This window comes from Pantherophis guttatus, chromosome 3 (assembly GCF_059756535.1).
Source record: "Pantherophis guttatus breed Tessera chromosome 3, ASM5975653v1, whole genome shotgun sequence".
NCBI classification, from domain to species: domain Eukaryota; kingdom Metazoa; phylum Chordata; class Lepidosauria; order Squamata; family Colubridae; genus Pantherophis; species Pantherophis guttatus.
In genome coordinates this window covers 226,078-246,236 of record NC_142065.1, presented here as the reverse complement: position 1 = coordinate 246,236, position 20,159 = coordinate 226,078, and the positions used below count along the sequence as shown (strand labels likewise).

The window sequence follows — 20,159 nt, the reverse complement described above, 5'->3', positions numbered from 1 at the left end:
GGGCCTCCTCCTCGAGCAGGATGTTGGACTAGATCAACGGCCCCCCAACCTTTGGAGTACCAGGGTCTGGTTCTATGGATAAAGGTTTTTCTGCGGACCAGAACAGGTGATTTTTCCATGCTGGCATGCCACAACCTCTGGACTAGATGATCTCCCTTCCAATTCCTATTCTGTTAAAGAGGCTAGGAGAAAAGGTCTGCCTACATGTGTTGTTGAATACGGGCATGTTCATATTAAGTGAAAACAAATACACACTCTGGCTCTCAATTCCATCACCCGTCGTATGTTAGCAGTTTGGGTCTCTGCTGGTTCAGAACTTTTGAAAGTCATCACTGGAGATCAGGCACATATTCTGCTTTAATACCAACAAGGCTGTAAATTGTTAACAAACTCTATTATATATATCAAAGCAAAATACCACTCACACGCATCATCACAAAATCTCCAGAAAGCCTACAAACTTGAAATTTGCCACACATATTCCTCTTGACTTCTAGGTGGTCACTAAGAAAGGATCTTTTGAAATGACCATCAGAGCACTAATATTTCCTATATTATTATCACACTCTGATGCAAAGGAGTTCTACTCCCCCTCCCCACCTGAAAAGAAATCTGTTCCAAATGCAGAACACAAGCAGAGGAGAGGAGTTTCAGTTTTACTTTCACAGCACCAAGCAGGGGATAGGATAGGCCTCTTCAGCAAGCCTGAGGGAGAGAAGGGGAGAGGCCAATTGTAACTATTCATTAATTTGCAAGCTGTCGATTTATCAAGCCCGATCATATAGTTTTGTAGCAGAGCATGGGTATTCAGCCAGTTATGTCATAGTTTCCATCTGTCTCTTGAAGTCATAGGTACTGAAATATCTGAGAACTTGAAGGAGAGATTGGGCCTGGGGTGAACAAATTGCCAGTCCCATGCCAGGAGTGTCAAAACACTAATAGGGTTGAAATGAGGGGTCCTTAGTGCTCTCTGCTCTTGGTGGTTTTCTTGCAGATGGTTCATGACCCAACTAGGCATCATCTTCAGTACACATGAAATGACTGCAAGAAAACCACGCCCAGAGAGCTACAAGGACTCCATGGTGTCAAAATAAGCAGAGTTTTCATGTTGTGGGAGAGCCCCGTGTTGAGGGCCCAGCAGTTCCTGGTAAGCATCTGCCAGCTCTGCCAGGACTGTCCTTCCACAGTTCTCTGTATGGATGTAACCACTGGTACGGCTAGACATCTGAGCTACTGTAGATGTTACCTTGGCGTTTAAGTAGCGAACAAAAACCTTGGCTGAAGCTCTGATCCTTAATTGGTCCATTTATGTTGAGAGAACCAAGGTTTCTTTACAGCTCAGCCGTTAAGTTCTGTCACAGGAAATAAAATTCAAGTGCAGCCCACGAGCTCCAATACTTCCTGGGCCAAGAATGGTCAGCGCAGTCCTCCTGCAGCTGTTCCCCTGTACATTCCACACTGGCTATAGAGCTCACGGCAGAGGGACACATTCCCCATAAACCCTGGGAAATAAAACTGAGCCAAAAGCCCCTCCCGCTGATCCAATTCCTCAAAAGGCCATCTTGCTTAGCTGTTCTAAAAGCTGCATTTAAGAAGCAACCTATATCAATCATTGAACATTCCACAATTACGTGTGGATTTATCCTTCCAGTTGTTAATATTTTTGGAGTGCTGCCGTAATTGGAAAGTTCACAATTCTTTATCAATTCCAAATACTGAAGAAATAGCTAAGAAGACTGCCATCTTTGGCTTGCAATAAAATCAGGTGAAGAGTCCTATGGATTTCACCCCAACCTTTGGCATGTCAGTAAACGTTCCAGCCTGAATTACATTTCCAGCAACGGACAGTGGCAGTTGTCTGCTTTTGTGTCATATGGGCTTGTGGGACTATGGCTGGAGGGGGGGGGGCTGCTCTTTGGGCAGGCAAATACAGAGACCTCTGCCCAAAGTGGCGGCTCTAGTGATGAAAGCAGCTCCGTCCCAACCAGAGCCTTGATCCTGGGGACTCAAGGAGTGTGAAGGCCCAAAGCGCCAGCTGCTCCATTAAGGCAGGAAGGACCTCGGGAATCCCAAGCAACTTGTCCCAGGAGGTTCTCTGGTTTGCGGTGACGGCAACAGCCTGGCTCCAAGGCCAGGACCCATCAAGGGCAAAGATAAGGACAATGCTCCTCACCTTAAGAGCATTTCTGAGCTTCCCCCTGCTGATTTTACTAGAATACGTCGTTACTATTAGTAAGAAGTATCTTTTAGTGAGTAAAGGTTGCCTTTCAGTTCTTGGAATTTTCAGCTTCCTTAATAGCTGCGAGGTAAAGATCACACACAACCCTCGGGCTCCATAGCAAGGCAGATGAGCCAACAGCACAGTTGGTTTATTTGGTCTCAAGGTCTTCCTGAGAAGTTTCAGAGAAGCAGGAGAGAGGCCCAAGTGCCATCCCTCCCAAGGTCCAGTCCTTCAGCCAAGTCCTAAAGCAGCCACTGCTTGTTTCCAACTGCTAGGCTGCTGCAGGGAGAGTGAATGTGAAGGATGGGATCCAGAATTACACAAGGGCTGCTGCGTAGAGGTGCGCTCACTTCCGCCTGTACCTGCATAAAGAACAAGCAAGCAACATCTCAGAACCAGAAAAGAATCCAGGAAGGAAGACTGGGTGTACGGGAGCCTTACCTGGACTTGGTTTTAAATTTTCCTCCTTTCCTTCTATCTGGGAAGCCCAGTCGCTTGCGGTCTTCAAAGGAAGGCCTGGAGAGGAAAAGAGTATCGCCCTCAGTGGACCTTAAGGGAACAAGGGGGACTTTTCCTCTGAACCACCCAGGGTCTTTGAGAGGGAGGGAGGGAGGGCGGGAGAATATGCTTTTGAGTGAAGCTTCACTTCTGGTGACCCCCTCTGCACAATTCCCTCTATTGCCGCCTTCTGGACTTTTGTCTTCACTTCCCCTCCCTAGGCTTCCACTCGTGGGCTCCCAGCCAGGCCGTTTCCCGACCCACCAGACTGGGCTTCTGGGCCCAGACACTGGGGGAGAAGCATCGTCCAGCCAGAGCCCCCCAAACTCCCCACCGAAGGGAGGGAGTTGCAAGGCCAGGACAGCAATACTCGCCCCGCTCGATACTGCTTGAGGGCTTTCTTGTTTGTGCTGGTGAGCTCCACGTCAAACACCGATGTGGTCTTCTTGCGCTGCTGCTTGGGCCCTTTCAGGGGAGAGAAGAGCCAAGAAGCCAGGTTATATAAGCTAGGCATGGAAGGAAGCCCCCCCCCTCCCCAGCACCCCTGGACTCAGAACTAGGGAAGGGAAAGAGGCCTTCTTCTCACCAGCCTTCATTTCTACCAGTGGCGTTTCCTCCGGCATGGCCCGGGCTCGCTTGGGCCGGCGGTTCCTCTTGGACAGCCGCTCGGCATACATCTGGGCTTTCAAGATCTCAAACTGGGAACGTTCCTCTGGCTGCCGATGAGAGAGATGCTCGCACGGCTGCCTTGGACGCGGCCAGGGGCCCAAGCGCCAGCCTCCCTCCCTCCCCCTCCAGGCTCACCGTCGGCTGAACCTTCTTCTGAGAATCCCTCACAAACTTCGTTCTCTTCTTCTTGCCTCGAAGCGCCAAGTCAAACTCTTGAAGAGCCTTGGCAACTGGTAGGGAAGCAAGCCAGGGGTTGAGGGGGGGATCAGGGCCAGGCCTGGGCGGACGGATGAATCTAAGCCCTTTCCCAAAGCCAGCCCTTACGCTTCTCCTTCTTCCTCTCCTCCTGGCTCTGGAACCAGCTACGGGGAGTGCCTCCAGCTGCTTGCTGGGAACCTCTGTCCAACTTCCGCTTGGCAGTGTTGATCTGGAAGGAGAGCAGAGGTGGTCAGAGCCCAAACCCGGCCTCAGGAGACGTGGGACCAGATTTGTTTGCCCTTGGCGAGTGAGGGGGGGAAGAAAGGACGTTACTCATCCCCCAGTGAAGCAGCTGAGACAGCCCCCACCCCCCACGGTAGATCCTGCGGGTGTTGAAATGCAGTCGTTCTCTGCCTAGACTTGGTGTCACCCAGATGTCGTTCTTTCCGCTGTTTGAGTGAAATGAATTTCTAAATTAAGTCCTGTGGAGAAACCCCAACTGGAAACTGACCCCTCTTTCCCCACTCGCTCGGTGGGCAGAGAACTCTGCCCAGGAGCCCCTCCCCCACCGCCCCACCTGGGCTTCCGAGCACTGCAGCTCCCGCTCTTCCCGCTCCAAGCGTAGCACAGCATACACATCTGGCTCCAGCTTCTCAATCTTCTCCCGGAAGCGCAGAATCACATCTGGGGGGCACAGAAAGGCTGCTGCCGCCATCGAGTCCCTCACGGTAAAGTGACGGTCTAACCCACCCCCCAACCCTCCCCACGGCCGTTACCCTGGGGGAGAATCCTGGCCTTCACGGGGGCTTTGGCAGCCTTGACGATCTCCTTCAGCATCTTGCGCTCTTCCTCTCCCACTAAGGACACAGAGCGGCCCACGCGCCCTGCCCGAGCTGTGCGCCCCACCCGGTGGACATAGTGCTTGGTGGTGTTGGGCATGGTGAAGTTGATCACCTGCAAGTACAGAGGAGGCAGGAAAGAGCATCTGCCCCGTGGGGAAAAGGGGGCTGGGGTGGGGGAGGGCCAAGCAGCAGGGAGCTTACTGTTTTGACGCCTTCGATATCAAGGCCTCGGGCGGCAACATCAGTAGCCACCAGCACGTCGATCTGCTCATCCTTGAATTGCCTGCAAAGAAAGGAGCCCCTGAAAAGGCCAGCCCAGCCCCAACGCAACCCTCCCCGGCCACATCCTCCCCTCCCCTCCCCTCCCCCTACCGGAGAGCTTCCAACCGCTGGGCCTGGGAAAGGTTGCCGTGCAGCTCCCCAACACGGAGAGCCATCAGGCCAAGGAGGATATGCAGGCGGTGGGCCTGCTTCTTGGTCTGGGTGAAGAGCATCACGTGGTCTGGGAATGTCCGAGTGAGCAGAGCTGGAGAGCAGAGGGAGACTCATCACTGCCGGCTCCCTCTCTTGAACCCGCCACCAGAGGCCTCCACCACCACCAGCCCCACCTGCCACAATGGCTTCCCTGTCCCCCTCACGGCTGGGCCGGATGCGGATGAACTCCTGGCGCAGAAAGGGGGCCACCTCTGTGTTGCTGTTCACAAAGATCCGGACAGGGTTTTTCAAAGAAACCGAAGCCAAATCCTTGACCTGACAAAGGGAAAGGAGGGTTCCTCAGGCTTGACCCCTTCCCAGAAATAGCGCCCCAGAAAAGGCTCTCCTCCAAATGTGACAGGAACAAGGCCTCCTGCTGCTGCTCCAGAGCAGCCCTGCCAGGCAAGGCGAGGGGTTCTCGTCCCCCAATTGGACACCCCACTTCTCTCCATTTGCCCTCCTCCATGCCAGGCGCCTGTGGTACCTCATCTGTCATGGTTGCAGAAAAAAGCATGGTCTGGCGATGTCGAGCACACATCCGAATAATCTCTTTCATCTGTTCCTCAAAATACTCATCCAACATCCTGACATGCAAGGGGGACAAAAGACAATGGTCTGGCCAGCCCTCTCCCTGGCCCACCATGCAAAGCTCAGGCCAAGAGGCTTAGAGGGCCAGAGGAGAGCCTGCCCCACATCTCAGCCCCGGGGGAATTAAGCCATCCTCTCACCGATCGGCTTCATCCAGAATGAGGACCTCAATGCTGCCCAGATGGAAGGAGGGACAATTGTGCAGATGGTCAATGAGGCGGCCAGGAGTGGCAATGAGAATGTCGGGACCGGAGCGCAGGGCTGCCTCCTGAGTCTTGAGGTCCAAGCCACCTACAACAATGCAAACGATGGGCAGCCCAACAATTCCCAAACAACAACAAGCAGATCAGTGAACTACCCATGGAAATGCCCAAAGCTGGGTCACTCACCCACTGCCAGGCACACAGTGATGCTGCTGTACTGAGCCAGCTGCTTTGTAACAGAGTGCACCTGGATGCCCAGCTCCCGGGTTGGCACCAGCACTAATACCCGACTGACTGGGGCCTGCCGAGGTTTGTAGATCAGACGCTCCAGGACAGGAAGGATGAACGCTGCAGTCTTTCCTAAAAGATAAGCAAAAAAGTTAAATTAACAGGAGGCCAGAAGTCATTTCAAACCCATTCCCGTCACTGGCTAGGCGCAACATACCTGTTCCTGTGGCTGCACATGCACACAGGTCTTTTCCCAGCAGTCCTACAGGAATGCAGGCCTTCTGGATCGGGGTGGGCTGCTTGAAGCCCAGGGCGGTTATGGCCTGAGAACAGAGATAGTGACACAGGTCGGTACGCAAACGTCTGAAGCAGGCCCAGTAGAGATCTGGTTAGATCACTAGAAAGTGCTTTTACCAAAGCGCTTTCGTTCTTAAGCAGGGCCATCGTATTAAACATTTATGTCTTTTAATTACTTAATATTTCCCATTTCTATAGGAAGAATGCACTCTGCCCAAGAGGAAGGTGGCTGAAAAATAGCCATTTCAACCCATTCCCCTTTACCGATTTATTCTGCTGGAAGGCCTTGGGAAGGGCCCAGAACGTCACTCTATTCCAAGCAGCCATCTTTTCTATGCTGCTAGCAGACTTTTTTGCAGCAAGCACCATATCCCAATGCTGGCTCTTCAGACACCGCACCTCAAATTTATTTGGGCTTTATTCATACAAGACACCAGGCACCCACATTTCAAAAGGATACCTTCAACAAGGGTCGAGAGAGGTTCATGTCTTGGAAGGACAAACTATCATCATACTGTGAAGCGTCTTCTTGAAAAAACTGTGTGGCTTCCTAAAAATCAGGCCGGAGGAAAAAACAAGAATGTGAACATCCAACCATATTACACAGAAGCAGATCTCTGCTAGTAGCCCTGCTTTGTACAATGTTTTTTAACCATTCTTTGCAATCAAATCACAGTGGTCTGGCATATGCACAACACTACACCTAAAAAAAAAGTCCCAATGATCAAGCACATGATCATTCAGCGGCGGAGCTGTTAGCACTGCAAAATTCCCCCCTTTCGCAGGCCTGGCCCTCCACGCTATCAAGGGCCTATCTTGATGACGGGTTTTGGAGCCCCAAGAGATGGCATGCGGCAAAGAAGAGATTGAGCGGTTTTTTAACCAGGGGTACCTTTTATCAGGTTCGCCTGATTCGCCAGTTGCGGCCCTTTCTTGATCGGGATTCCCTGTGCACAGTCACTCACGCCCTCGTCACCTCTCGCCTTGACTACTGCAATGCTCTCTACATGGGGCTCCCCTTGAGGGGCACCCGGAGGCTCCAGCTGGTCCAGAACGCAGCAGCGCGGGTAGTGATGTAACACCGCTCCTGCGTGAGCTGCACTGGCTCCCGGTGGTCTTCCGGGTGCGCTTCAAGGTGTTGGTTATCACCTTTAAAGCGCTCCATGGCATAGGGCCTAGCTATCTTCGAGACCGCCTGCTGCTACCAACAACCTCCCAGCGACCCGTGCGCTCCCACGGAGAGGGCCTCCTCAGGGTGCCATCAGCCAAACAATGTAGGCTGGTGACCCCCAGGGGGAGAGCCTTCTCTGTGGGGGCACCTACCCTCTGGAATCAGCTGCCCCCAGAGATAAGGAGAATCCAAGACCTCAGTGCCTTCCACCGTGCCCTTAAAACCCACTTTTTCCAGCAAGCTGGGCTGGCTTAGGAAGAAATTTTTAAAAAATTTTAAATGTTTAATTGGTTTGTGGTTTTTTAAATTTTGGGCCAAATTTATATAGATTTTAATTGTTTTTAATATTTGTATTTCATGTTTTTAATTCTGGCTGTGCACTGCCCTGAGTCCTCAGGGAGAAGGGCGGTATATAAATTGAAAAATAAATAAATAAATAAATAAATAAATAAATAAATAAATAATAAATAGGTTTTTAATCATAATTTTAAGGGGCTCGGGGAAGACTGGGGTGGGTTTAGGGGGAAATCCACCAGAGTCGAGGCTGGGCCCTGCGATGGGGTACGGCACCAGGGATACAGGGTCGGATGTGTGGGAGGAGGCGGGAGCTCGATCCAGGGAGGGTTGTTCAATCAGTACTGTAGGTGGGAGGGGCAGATACGGGGGTGGCAGGAGGCCATATCATGTTTCGGGAGTGCGCACTCGCTACCTTCGAGCGATTGCGCGCTCCGGTCCCCAAAGCCTTTCTCGTTTCCCAGGTGGCTCAGATCCTCAGGCCCTGGATCTCCGGCTGATGTTATGTAACGCCAGGTCTGTGGTAAATAAAGCCCCCCTCATTTACGATCTTATTCAGGAGGGGGGAGCGGACCTGGTGGGTATCACAGAGACCTGGTTGGGCCCGGAAGGGGGGGGTGCCACACGGGAGGGGAGAGGGATGGTGGTTGTTATTAACGAAGATCTATGTCCGAGGGAGACCACTGTTCCTCAGATAACTGCATGTGAGTCCCTCCTCGTGAAGTGGGGCCGTGGGGTGTAGGTGGGCCTGCTTATCATGTACCTGGCTCCCTGCTACGTGGCAGTGGCCCTGCCCGAGCTGCCTGATGTGATAACCGGGGTGACAGTTGGTACCCCCAAGCTGATGGTCGTGGGGGATTTCAACCTGCCATCGGTCGGTGACACATCAATGGCAGCCCAGGAGTTCATGGCTTCCATGACGGCCTTGGACCTGATCCAGTTAGTTCGAGGCCCTACTCACACGGGGGGACACACTCTGGATCTGATTTTTGTCTCTGGTCAGTGGCAGAATGATCTAGAAATAGGGGATTTAGTTATGCAGCCCTTGTCATGGTCTGATCATTCACTCCGACTGGATCTTCGAACCGCTACCCCTCACCACAGGGAGACGGAACTGGTTAACCGTCCCAGGCGCCTGATGGACCCGGAGAGGTTCCGGACGGAGCTTGGGCCACTTCCTGAGGCTCTGGCCCACGACTCGACTGAAGAACTAGTGGCTACCTGGCATAGGGCTGCCACTGGGGTTTTGGACCGCGTCGTGCCTTTGCGGCCTCTGACTCGGCACCGATATCAATTGGCTCCTTGGTCTGCGGATAACCGCCCAGCTGCCCTGTTTAGGGTGACCCGCTCCCTTCTCCATACAGGAGCACAGGAAGACCCCTTGCAGGGTATGGCTGAGGATTTTGTGCAATATCTGCAAGACAAAATAACTCAGATTCGGGAGGGCTTGGAGTCCGACTGGATGGGTTCAGATGAGATGACGGAGGTGGGTCTTGAGAATGTTAGCTGGGAGGAGTTTGACCTTGTGACTCTGGAGGACGTGGACAGGGTTTTGGGTAGGCTGAATGCGACGTGTTTGCTGGACCAGTGTCCCTCCTGGTTGGTGGTGGCTTCCTGGGAGGTTCCAGGGGATTATTAACGCTTCTTTGAGTGAGAGTTTCTTTCCCGCCGCTTTGAAAGAGGCAGTGGTGAGGCCCCTCCTCAAGAAGCCTTCCCTGGGACTTCCGGTTTGCTAGCCTTCGGCGACGACGGTGCCTTTTTAAGGACCGCCAGCCCCGCCGCCTGTAGAGCCGCCTCGCGATCGAGAAGCGGCTCGAAAACTCCGAAATCCAGAGGATTGAAGGAGGAGAGATAGCAGGGCACAGGTTGAGCCCCTGTAAGCCCCCAGGGAATTGCTTCTGGGGAGGAAACAGGCGCGGCTCCCTCCCAACCTGCTGAGACTCCGGACGGCGTGGGACGACTCTGCCTTCAGCAGAACAAGCCGGCAGCAGCAAACATTTAAAGTGAATGAAACCAACCTCAACAAGCAGTGGAAATATTAACTTGAACCCTGAAACTCGGAAATCGCAAGTATTAGCGCTTTGTTGACTTTTTAATTTAAGAGAAAATACGAGCGAGTGAAAGTGATTTGAAAAAATATGGCGCCCAGCACTAGAGTTAACGAGCCAGCGAGAGTGGATTTGTGAAGTTATCTCGCTTTGCTACAAAGTTGCTATAAAAGTTTGCTATAAAGTTGCTTCGCTTGTAATAAAGAGAAACAAGAGAAGAGGAGAAAAAAACTCTTTTTTAAAAATCTGAATTTGCTTTACTCCAGTTTCTATTTGATTAAACCTGGGGGATTTTTTTAGAAGTCTCTGTGGAGGTGGAAAAGGAAAAGGGATTTCCCTTTTCAGAAAATCTAGCTTACATGGCAGGATGGCCTCAAAGAAGCAGGAAGGAAAGGCAGCGGGGGGGGGATCCCCCACACACAAACATGAAACACAGCTTCCTCCTGCTCAACAGATACAGATTCAGAAAAAAGATTTTGACTTTGAAAATTTAAAAGAATTTATTTCTCAGGCTTTGGATGATAAATTTCAAAAATCTCAACAGGAAATAGATGATAAACTTCAAAAATCTCAACAGGAAATTATGCAGGAAATTAATGAAATCAAAGATATGGTGAAACAGGATTATGGCAAGGTGACTAAAAAAATATCAGATGTGGCGTCTGGCCTTGCAGAATTTATTATTAAAGTGGACTCCAAAGTGGAAGAATTTAAATCAGAAATCAATGTTAAGATGAAAGACAATGACTATAAAATTTCTGATGTTGATGATAAAATGCAGAGAGTTGAAAACGAAATTGTTATGATGCAATTCAGGGCAATGGAATTTGCCATAAGGCTTCGAGGAATCAGAGAGGATGACAGACAGGATTTGAGACAGACTTGTGCTGAGGCTCTGGCAGTGATTTTAAAAATTAATCCTGATGTGGTTTTTTACAAAATAGACAAAATTTACAGAGTGAATTCCTGGGTGGCCAGACAAAGACAATTGCCTAGAGATGTGGTCATATATTTCACGGACAGAGCAATAAGAAATGATATCCTGCAAAAATCCTTTCTTACTTCTGTGCAAGTGGGGGGCGCACAAATTGGAGTTTACAAAGAACTACCACCTAAAATGCTGAAAGCCAGAAAAGATTTTGGCTTTCTAGTAAAAGAACTGCAAAAACAAGAGATACCATTTCGGTGGGATGCCCCAACTGGCATAATTTTGAAGTACAAGGGAGAAAGACATCGTTTGAATACTGTGGAGAAGGCGGAGCATTTCTACACTGCTATTTTTAAAGAAAGAACACCATCTCCACGTACATCTACAGTCCTGGAGATTAAGGAGAGTGATTAGAAGCAACTCCAGCAAGAACCGCAAGAACAGTCTAAGCAGGTGGAGTTAGAGGAAACGCAGGGTGCTGAAGGAGGTTTTTTGGAAGAGCCCCTGTTGGAATCTTCCCCAATCTTGGACCCGGTTCGGATGGTTGAAGTTAAGGATCAGCGCATAACTCGTGCAAAATCTAAGCAACTTAAAGAAAAGCAACAACAGGAAAGACAATATAAAAAGGGAGCTAAGAGTACTACACAAGAGACTGAAGCCATGGGGGGAGCAAGACCGAAGATTCCGGAAGATATTCGGTTATTCTGCTCGTTGCTTCAGAAAGATAAAGATGACAATTAAGTGTTTATCTTGGAATGTGAATGGGTTGAATTCAGTACAGAAAAGGAAGAAGTTATTTGCATACTTGAGACAATTTAATAATGATATAATCTGTTTACAAGAAACGCATATCACAACTCAAGATCAAAAATATTTGATAAATTCTAAATTAGGAACACATTTTATATCTTCAACTTTGCAAAAAAAGAATGGTGTGGTTATTTATGTAAACAAAAGACTAACAGCTAAAATTATAGAAGCAGATGAAGATGGTAGATTTATAGCAATTGAATTGCTTACAGTAAATGGCCAAATTCTTTTGATTGGAATTTATGCTCCCAATCAACAACAGGACTATTTCTATAAAATGTTACATACTAAAATACTGCAATGGGACTATAGATCTATTCTAATTATGGGAGATTGGAATGGAGTAATTGATTCTAAACTAGATAAAAAGAGTTTGGCGAAATCTAGGATTAGATTACCACAGACTTTTTTTGATATGAAAGAAGACTTGGAATTAAAAGATATTTGGAGAATACATAATCCAAAAGAATTGGATTATACTTTTTTTTCCGACAGACATAGATCCTTCTCTAGGATTGACTTCATTTTGTTGTCAGATGATCTACTTGTTAAGACAAAAAGAACAAAGATTTTCCCAAGAACCTTGACCGACCATAGCCCCGTATGGATAGAAATCGAGATGGGCAAGATTGAGCGACGTTCTTGGAGAATAAATGAAAACTTGTTCAGATATGAAAAAAATATAATAGAACTTAAAAAGCACTTGAAGGAATTTTTTGAAATAAATTTGAATAAAGGTACCCCAATTGAAATTGTGTGGGATGCGAGCAAAGCTTATATGAGAGGGGTGCTTATTTATATGAACTCCAGACATAGATTGATTTGACAAAAGAAAAGATCTGAATTGGAAGTAGAAATAAAGAACAAAGAACAGCTACTTATTAAAAACCCAACAGATGAAAGAATACGTGGTGTTATAAAACTTTTGAAAGACCAATTTCAAATGCTTATGGCAGAACAAGTTGCAACAAACTTACAATATGCGAAGCATAATACATTTTGTAATGCCAATAAACCGGGCAGATGGTTGGCCTACACATTAAGGAAAAAGCAGAGTACACGGACTATTGATAGTATTGATATTGGAGGGAAAGAAATCTTTCAACAAAAATTAATTAAAGAAGCTTTTGTGGACTATTATACTAAACTATATGCTAAAGATGATGTGTAGAATGGACTTATAGAAAAATACTTAGATAATAAAAAAGTTACAAAAATTACTGACCAACAAAAGGAAAGAATGAATTATCCTATAACAGAGGAGGAGATAATAGTAGCAATTAAACAATTAAAAACAGCTAAAGCTCCTGGAACGGATGGTTTGACTGCAGTGTATTATAAAAATTTACAAGCAGAAATGGTGGAACAACTTAGAGATCTATTTTGTAATATTCAACAAGGGGGTAAAATACCCCCATCATGGACAACAGCTTATATTTCTCTGATACCAAAAGAGCAAGCAGGTCCAAAAAAACCGGAGAATTATAGACCAATATCTCTTCTGAATACTGATTATAAAATTTATGCAAAAGTACTAGCCAACAGGTTGATGCCAGTAATTCAAAAGGTGATTCATGATGATCAAGCGGGATTTATCGAGGGTAGATACATGAAGGACAATGTAAGGCAAGTAATAGACTTATTGGAATATCTTGAGAAGAATAAACAGATCCCTGCAGTGCTGGTCTTCCTGGATGCAGAGAAGGCCTTTGATAGAGTGGACTGGAATTTTCTACTAAAGACTTTAAAAAAGATGGACTTTGGGGATCAATTTATACAGGCGATCTCAGCAATTTACCAAGAGCAAAAGGTACAGATTATTATTAATGGAAGTTTGACAACAGAGTTTAAAATTGAAAAAGGAACAAGACAGGGATGTCCGCTGTCCCCATTGTTATTTATTTTAACACTAGAAGTCTTGTTAAATACAATACGGGACTCTAATGTCTTGAAAGGTATAATGATACGGCAAGAGGATTACAGAATAAAGGCATTTGCAGATGATCTGGTCATTACCCTAACACAGCCAATGGAATCAATAATCCAGATGAAGGACATTATACAAGACTATGGTAAAGTTTCAGGTTTTAGACTGAATCAGAAAAAAACTAAGATGATATTTAAAAATATGACACAAGATCGTAAACACGAGCTTGAAAGGAGGGCAGGTTTTGAGATTGTACCAAAGGTAAAATATCTAGGAGTTCAGGTTGCAGAATCAAACATGAAATTGTTTCAAAATAATTATGAGGTGTTGTGGCGAGAGGTGCAGAAAGATATGGAGACTTGGAAAAAACTGCAGCTGTCTCTACTTGGTAGAATAGCAGCAGTTAAGATGAACATTTTGCCAAGATTTCTTTTTCTGTTTCAAATGATTCCGGTGCTTAAAAGTGATAAACAACTGAAAGTCTGGCAAACTGGAGTGAATAAGTTTGTCTGGAACGAGAAAAAACCGAGAGTGAAATTGAAAATTATGCAAGATGTTCCAGAAAGGGGAGGTCTTAAACTTCCAAACCTACAGTTATATTATGAAGCAGCAGCTTTGACCTTAGCAAGTGATTGGTTTGGAAGGAAAAAGACTGGAATACTGAATATTGAAAGTTTTGATCTTGAATTTGGATGGCATGCTTACTTATTTTATGACAACAAAGTGGACAAAGTATTTAAAAGCCATATACTTAGAGACTCTTTGATGAGAGTTTGGAAGAAGCACCGATTCAAATGGGATTATAAAATACCGCTATGGCTGGATCTTGGTCATATTATGTGGAATACAAATATAATGTCACTCGGGGGGTTTTTATACAAAGAGATTCTTTTTACAGATGCGGGCAGATGGCAGTTGAAGACATTACAGACACTGTTGGATGAAGGGATTAACTTAACTTGGTTACAATATAATCAATTACAATTGAGATGGAAAGAGGACCAAAAAACTGGTATTATGTTGCATGAGGAAGAATTGGTTAGACATATAAAAGAGAAAGGTCCAATGCATATTAAAAGGCTTTATAATGTTTTGTTAGAAAGGGATTCAGAAACTGAATTAGTTAAAGATTGTATGATTAAGTGGGCACAAAATTTTGAAGAACCAGTGATGCTGGAAACATGGGAAAAAATTTGGGTTCAGAACGTTAAATTTACAGTTGCAGAATTTGAGGGAAAATTTCTATAAAATGTTTTATAGATGGCATTTAGACCCCAAAAAGTTGTCGTGTATGTACCCTAATGTTCAGCCAAAATGTTGGAGATGTGATTGTTTAGATGCTACATATTATCATGTTTGGTGGACTTGTAGGAAAGTTAAGGCTTTTTGGATCAAAATTTGGTGGGTCATGCAGAATGTTTTGAAGAAAAAAATTCAATTTTCTCCACAACTGTTTTTATTGGGTATAGTTAAGGGTTTTACATTGGGTGAAACAAAATTGATATTGTATATAACAGCAGCAAGATTGTTGATAGGTAAATACTGGAAAAATGAAGCTTTGCCCACTATCGAGGAATGGACTCTGAAGATGGCCAGTTTTGCAGAGATGGCGAAGATTTCAGCATACTTAAAAGATTGTTCACAAGAGACTTATGAATGGGAATGGAAAAAGTGGATAGATTATGTTCAGAACAAATATCAAACTAGGAAGTATCAAATAGCTTTCATTTGAAAATGATATATCAAGATAGTAATATTTCAATGTAATGAAGATAAAAAAAAATTTATAAGGGGGAGGGAGGGGTTCAAGTTTTATATAAGTTTTATACTAAGGGTTTTTTTTTTACCTGACATGAGTATATTGTGTGGAAGTCCAGGGGGAGGGGAGGGTTACGGAGGGTTAGGGAGGTTGGGAAGTTTGGGGTGGGTTGAGGGGGGGGGAAAGGGGTGAAAATGTAATTGTAAAACTTTTGCAATAAAAAAAAAAAAGAAGCCTTCCCTGGACCCGGCTGTTTTATCAAATTATCATCCTGTCTCCAACCTTCGTTTTGTGGCGAAGGTTGTTGAGAGTGTGGTGGCACGACAGCTTCCTCAGCACCTGGATGAAGCGGATTATCTGGATCCGTTCCAGTCGGGTTTCAGGCCTGGGTATAGCACGGAAACGGCATTGGTCACATTGGTTGATGATCTCTGGAGGGCTCGGGACCGGGGTTGTTCCTTTGTCCTGGTCCTGTTAGATCTTTCAGCGGCTTTTGATACCATCGACCATGGTATCATGCTGCGCCGGCTGGAGGGGTTAGGAGTGGGGGGCACCATTATACGGTGGTTCGCCTCCTTCCTCTCTGGCCGTACACAGTCTGTGTTGGCAGGGGGGCAGAGGTCGACCCCAAGGCGCCTAGTTTGTGGGGTGCCACAGGGGTCGGTCCTCTCGCCCCTCCTGTTCAACATTTATGTGAAGCTGCTGGGTGAGATCATCCATGGCTTCGGGGTGGATTTCCATCAGTACACTGATGATACTCAGCTGTACATTTCCACCCCGGGCCACCCCAATGATGCCCTTGAAGTGATGTCCCGATGCCTGGAAGCCGTACAGATCTGGATGGGGAGGAACAAGCTCAGACTTAACCCCTCCAAGACCGAGTGGCTGTGGTTTCCGGCGTCCCGTCATAGTCAGTTGACTCCATCACTGACTACTGGGAGTGAGATCTTGACCCCCTCAGAGAGGGCTCGCAACTTGGGTGTCCTCCTGGACTCACAGCTGTCTTTAGAAGAGCACTTGACGGCTGTGGCCGGGAGGGCATTTTATCAGGTTTGCCTGATCCGCCAGTTGCGTCCCTTTCTGGATCAGGACTTGTTAAATATGGTCACTCATGCCCCGGCTGTTCACCGCCCTGAGTCCGAAAGGAGAAGGGCAGTATAGAAATTTGAATAATAAATAAATAATAAATTCCCTACCTGCATACCTTTTGTCACGCCCTAAAAACATTATTATTCCAACAAGCAGGGCTCGCCTAAATAATAATAATATTTTTACTATTTTAATGGGTTGTTTTATTAGAATTTTCGGCCAATTGATTTAATTGTTTTAAATTGTTTTAAATTTTTATACTCTCATGGTTTTATTTCTGGCTGTACACCGCCCTGAATCCTTCGGGAGAAGAGCGGTATAGAAATAAAATAAAATAAAATAAACATGCACAATAGCTGAAAACCAAGCCAATTTGTGATGAATTAGTGCATAAACTCATCCTATTCATCCTCTAAAGACAAATTTGTGATATAAAAAAAAATGGCCAATGGCTATGTACCTGAGAGGCTGCACAGAGCAAAGGTTGGATTAGATAGACCCTCCAATTTAGTCCGATTTCACTCCACTAATGCTCACCTCCTTTTCACTGTGCTTCTGTTTCCACCGCTGCTTCAGCTTTAGAGTATCTACAAAAAAAAACAATTGCTGTGTACTTAACATTACAAAATACAAGAGCAATGTTGTACACAACAAATGAAATTGAGGTATTAATCATATAATTAATTTACCATTTAAATTTATGAAATAATCCCAAGTACTAGCTGATTGTATGTGTTAAATCCAGATTCAGTTTAAGCTAATGCTTATGCATTATGCGATGCCTGAACAAATAACTCATTATGGCTTCAAACAATGTATGTTTTCACAATATTTTGAACCACAAATTTCCTAATTCTATTTCATCATGACCTTGTTTCTACCCTACAATATACTTGATCTCTGGCAATTGTTCAGCTAATAAAAAGCAGACAATCAGTTTCCTCCAAGCATATGGTGTGGTATACTGGCTTGACAGCCGCAGATAAAAAAACATTATAGAGGGTGGCGAGCACAGCACAAAACATTGTGGGCTGTCCCCCGATACCACTAGATGACATTGCTAGGGCTCGCTGCCTTAGAAGAGTGAGGAAAATCCTTAGGGACAACTCACACCCTGGTCAGCACTTCTTCTTCTCCTACCATTGGGAAGGAGATATAGAAGCATGGCAGCCACACAAACAGGCTGAAGAATAGTTTTTATCCGTGGGCTGTCAGACTCCTGAATGAAAAATAACAACATAGTATGATTGACTTGCAGGGCCAGCGCACCGTGCAATAGGATTGGGTGTTTGTTAGCAGGATTCACTGGGATAGGGATTTTCTGTCTTTCACTGTGAGTTGTATTGGGGGGGGGTGCACCAAGGGAGGCTCAGCCAATCTCATAGAACACATGTTGTACTCTGACAATAAAATTTTGAAGACCAGCCACTTGGAAGTGTCTCCTGGCCGGGCCTCCCTCAATGCAAGGGTCAGTTACCAGCTTTTGCAAAGACGCTCTCATCTGCTGAGGAAAGCTCCGACTGTAGCTCCTCTTCCTCCTCGCTATCCCCGGTCTTTGCCTCATTTTCCTGAGTGGTCTCTCCGCAATCTCTCTTTGCTGCTCCTTCTTTGGTCGCGGCCTCCTGCGGAAGGATGAAAGGCCTCCTGCTCAACCACCCGGGCCAAAGCCCCGCGCCCAACGGGCCTCCCCCTCCCGAAGGGAAGCGCCGCCAGGGCAGGCCCCTCTGAGGCGACGCTGCGAGCGGCTTCTGACCTGAGCTCTGCGCTGTCTCCTCACCGTCGCGATCTTCTCATCCAAGCTGGTGGCGCAGCGCTGCAAGAGGGCCGAGAGGTGAGGGTGACGCGGCCTCCACCGCCCCCGCCCCCGCCCCGGGCCCCGGTTGCCTACCTTGCGCTTGAGCTGCCCCAGCGCCTCCGCCCAGGCCCCGCTGGCCGCTCCCGCCGCGGCTTCCTTCTCGGAGAACGCGAAGCCCGCCGCGAAGTCTCCACGGCCCGCGGCCGCCGGCTCCTCCTGCAGGGAAGGCGAGGCGGGGAGGGTCGGTGGGCGGCCCGAATCTCCCACCGACTCACCCGGGCCGACCCGACCCGCTGCCCGGCCCTCACCTCCGATTCCGAGTCCGTCCGCTCCTGCTCCGCGTCCGGATCCTCCAGGCTCCGTTTAGCTCCGGCGCTGGCCTCCATCGTGGCTGCGGAGAAGCACGCGACTTCCGGTGTTCCGGCCCTTCGCTCCGGCCGGAAACGTAGAACGCTCCGAAAGGGTTCCCGCCCTCGAGCGCCCCCAGCGGCAGCTTCGGAAGCGCTCGGGCGGGGCGGGGCGGGGCGGGGCGGCGCTTCAAAGTCTCAACGGTCTTGTTGGGGGGGGAGGGAGGGATGGCAGGGAGGAGAGCAGCAGTGCGACCCTCCCCCCGCGCACAGCTCCTTTGCCTTCCCCCCCCCCCCCCCAGTGGCCCGTCAACCGCTCCGCGGAGAGGCGCCTGTAGGATGGGCGCCTTCCAGTTCTTGAGCAGAGTGGGCGAGGCTCTCTGGCGTGGCCGGCCGAGGGGCGGCGGGATTGCGGTGGGCGCCCTTAGAGCGGCGTTCAGGATTCCACAAGGATCCCAAAGGTGCTTCCAGAACCACAGGGCTGGCTGGTGCAGGAAAGGAGTTTGCGCGTTTGGGAACGGCCTCGCCAGTGTTTCTCAAAAGGGTGGGGTGACTTAAAGGAGGTGGGCGACCCTCTCAGGGCACAAAATAAAAATTATTTGCCAGCCTATGTTGAAAAATAAGACAAACTTAAAATGCCACCAAACAATCTGAAGTAGAGAATGTGTCAATTTTTAAGACGGTCATGCAAATAAAATGATGATGTTGGGGTCCATCATTTTTAAAATGGGGAACAGGTCTTGAGAGAAGAAAGTAGCAACCTTGTGGAGCCATTTTAACTATGATGTCATTGAAATGCGTGGGGTGGCTCCAGACCTGCTAGGTGGCCAAGGAGACTGAGGTTTTGCAAGAAAAAAGTCAGGAAAGCAGGCAGAGGAAAGCAGGTGGGCCCAGGAAGCCATGGGGTCCCCGCTTGTGCACCTGTGGCCTTCACCATCTTCTGAAGCTGGGAATAATTCAACGTCGCAGCGATGCACCATTGGCAGAATTTTTTGAGATTTGTCTGCGACCTGAAACCAAACGTGAAACTCTGGAAGCCCATGCGGGCTTCACTCCACGTAGCAATTAATTGACTTGAATAAACCCAAGCTCCATTCCCCATTTTGATACACGATAAAGGCAGCAAAACCTCTTACTGAGAAGCTGCTCTAACATCTGTAGTTACGAAAACCTTTGAAAGGCTAGTGCTGTCTCCCTTGAAAACCATCATGGATCCGCTGTTAGACTCCTTTCAATTTGCATACCAAGCAAATAGATGAACAGATGATGCTGTTAATATGGTTCTGCACTACACCCTACAACATCTTGAATCTCCATAGACCTACGCAAGGGTCCTCTTTGTAGACTTTAGTTCAGCATTCAATATCATCATTCCAGACACTCTTCTAAACCAGCTAGAGGTACCTGAACACACATGTAAGTGGATCATAAGCTTCCTAACAAACAGGAAGCAGCTGGTGAAGCTAAGCAGAATCACATCAGATACCTGTACAATTAGCACAGGGGCCCCCACAAGGCTGTGTGCTCTCCCCACTTCTCTTCACTCTCTACACCAATGACTGCATCTCAAACGATCCATCTGTTAAATTATCATGAGGTTCGCAGATGACACAACAGTAATTGGTTCATTCGAGACAATGATGAATCCACATACAGGCGGGAGGTTGAACAACTAGCCTTGTGCGACCAGAACAATCTGGAACTGAACACACTCAAAACCATAGAAATGGTGGTGGACTTTAGGAGTAGCCTTCCCATACTACCACCTCTCAC

General features: G+C 47.5%; 1 protein-coding gene across 1 annotated transcript; it reads right to left on the bottom strand.

Moving 5' to 3' along the window:
* Window positions 1-2,332: 2,332 nt before the first annotated feature.
* Window positions 2,333-19,592, bottom strand: DDX27 (DEAD-box helicase 27). The gene is made up of 21 exons (XM_034424139.3): window positions 18,348-19,592; window positions 18,133-18,255; window positions 17,998-18,057; window positions 17,722-17,866; window positions 16,782-16,831; window positions 6,679-6,768; window positions 6,139-6,244; window positions 5,880-6,053; window positions 5,631-5,781; window positions 5,387-5,486; window positions 5,037-5,178; window positions 4,801-4,954; window positions 4,630-4,711; window positions 4,363-4,540; window positions 4,164-4,270; window positions 3,713-3,815; window positions 3,524-3,618; window positions 3,306-3,435; window positions 3,094-3,184; window positions 2,663-2,737; window positions 2,333-2,583 (listed from the first exon to the last, which is right to left on the bottom strand). The coding sequence occupies exons 1-21, from the start codon at window positions 18,423-18,425 to the stop codon at window positions 2,568-2,570; spliced, it is 2,250 nt and encodes a 749-aa protein (XP_034280030.2). The 5' UTR covers window positions 18,426-19,592; the 3' UTR covers window positions 2,333-2,567.
* Between the last annotated feature and the right edge of the window lie 567 nt (window positions 19,593-20,159).

Coding starts and splice junctions, on each gene's coding strand:
- DDX27 (XM_034424139.3), bottom strand. CDS start 18,425: ATGGAGGCCAGCGCCGGAGCTAAACGGAGCCTGGAGGATCCGGACGCG. Junction 4,712..4,800: donor CAGCGGTTGGAAGCTCTCCG/GTAGGGGGAGGG, acceptor CTTTCTTTGCAG/GCAATTCAAGGATGAGCAGA. Junction 4,271..4,362: donor GGCCAGGATTCTCCCCCAGG/GTAACGGCCGTG, acceptor TGTGCCCCCCAG/ATGTGATTCTGCGCTTCCGG.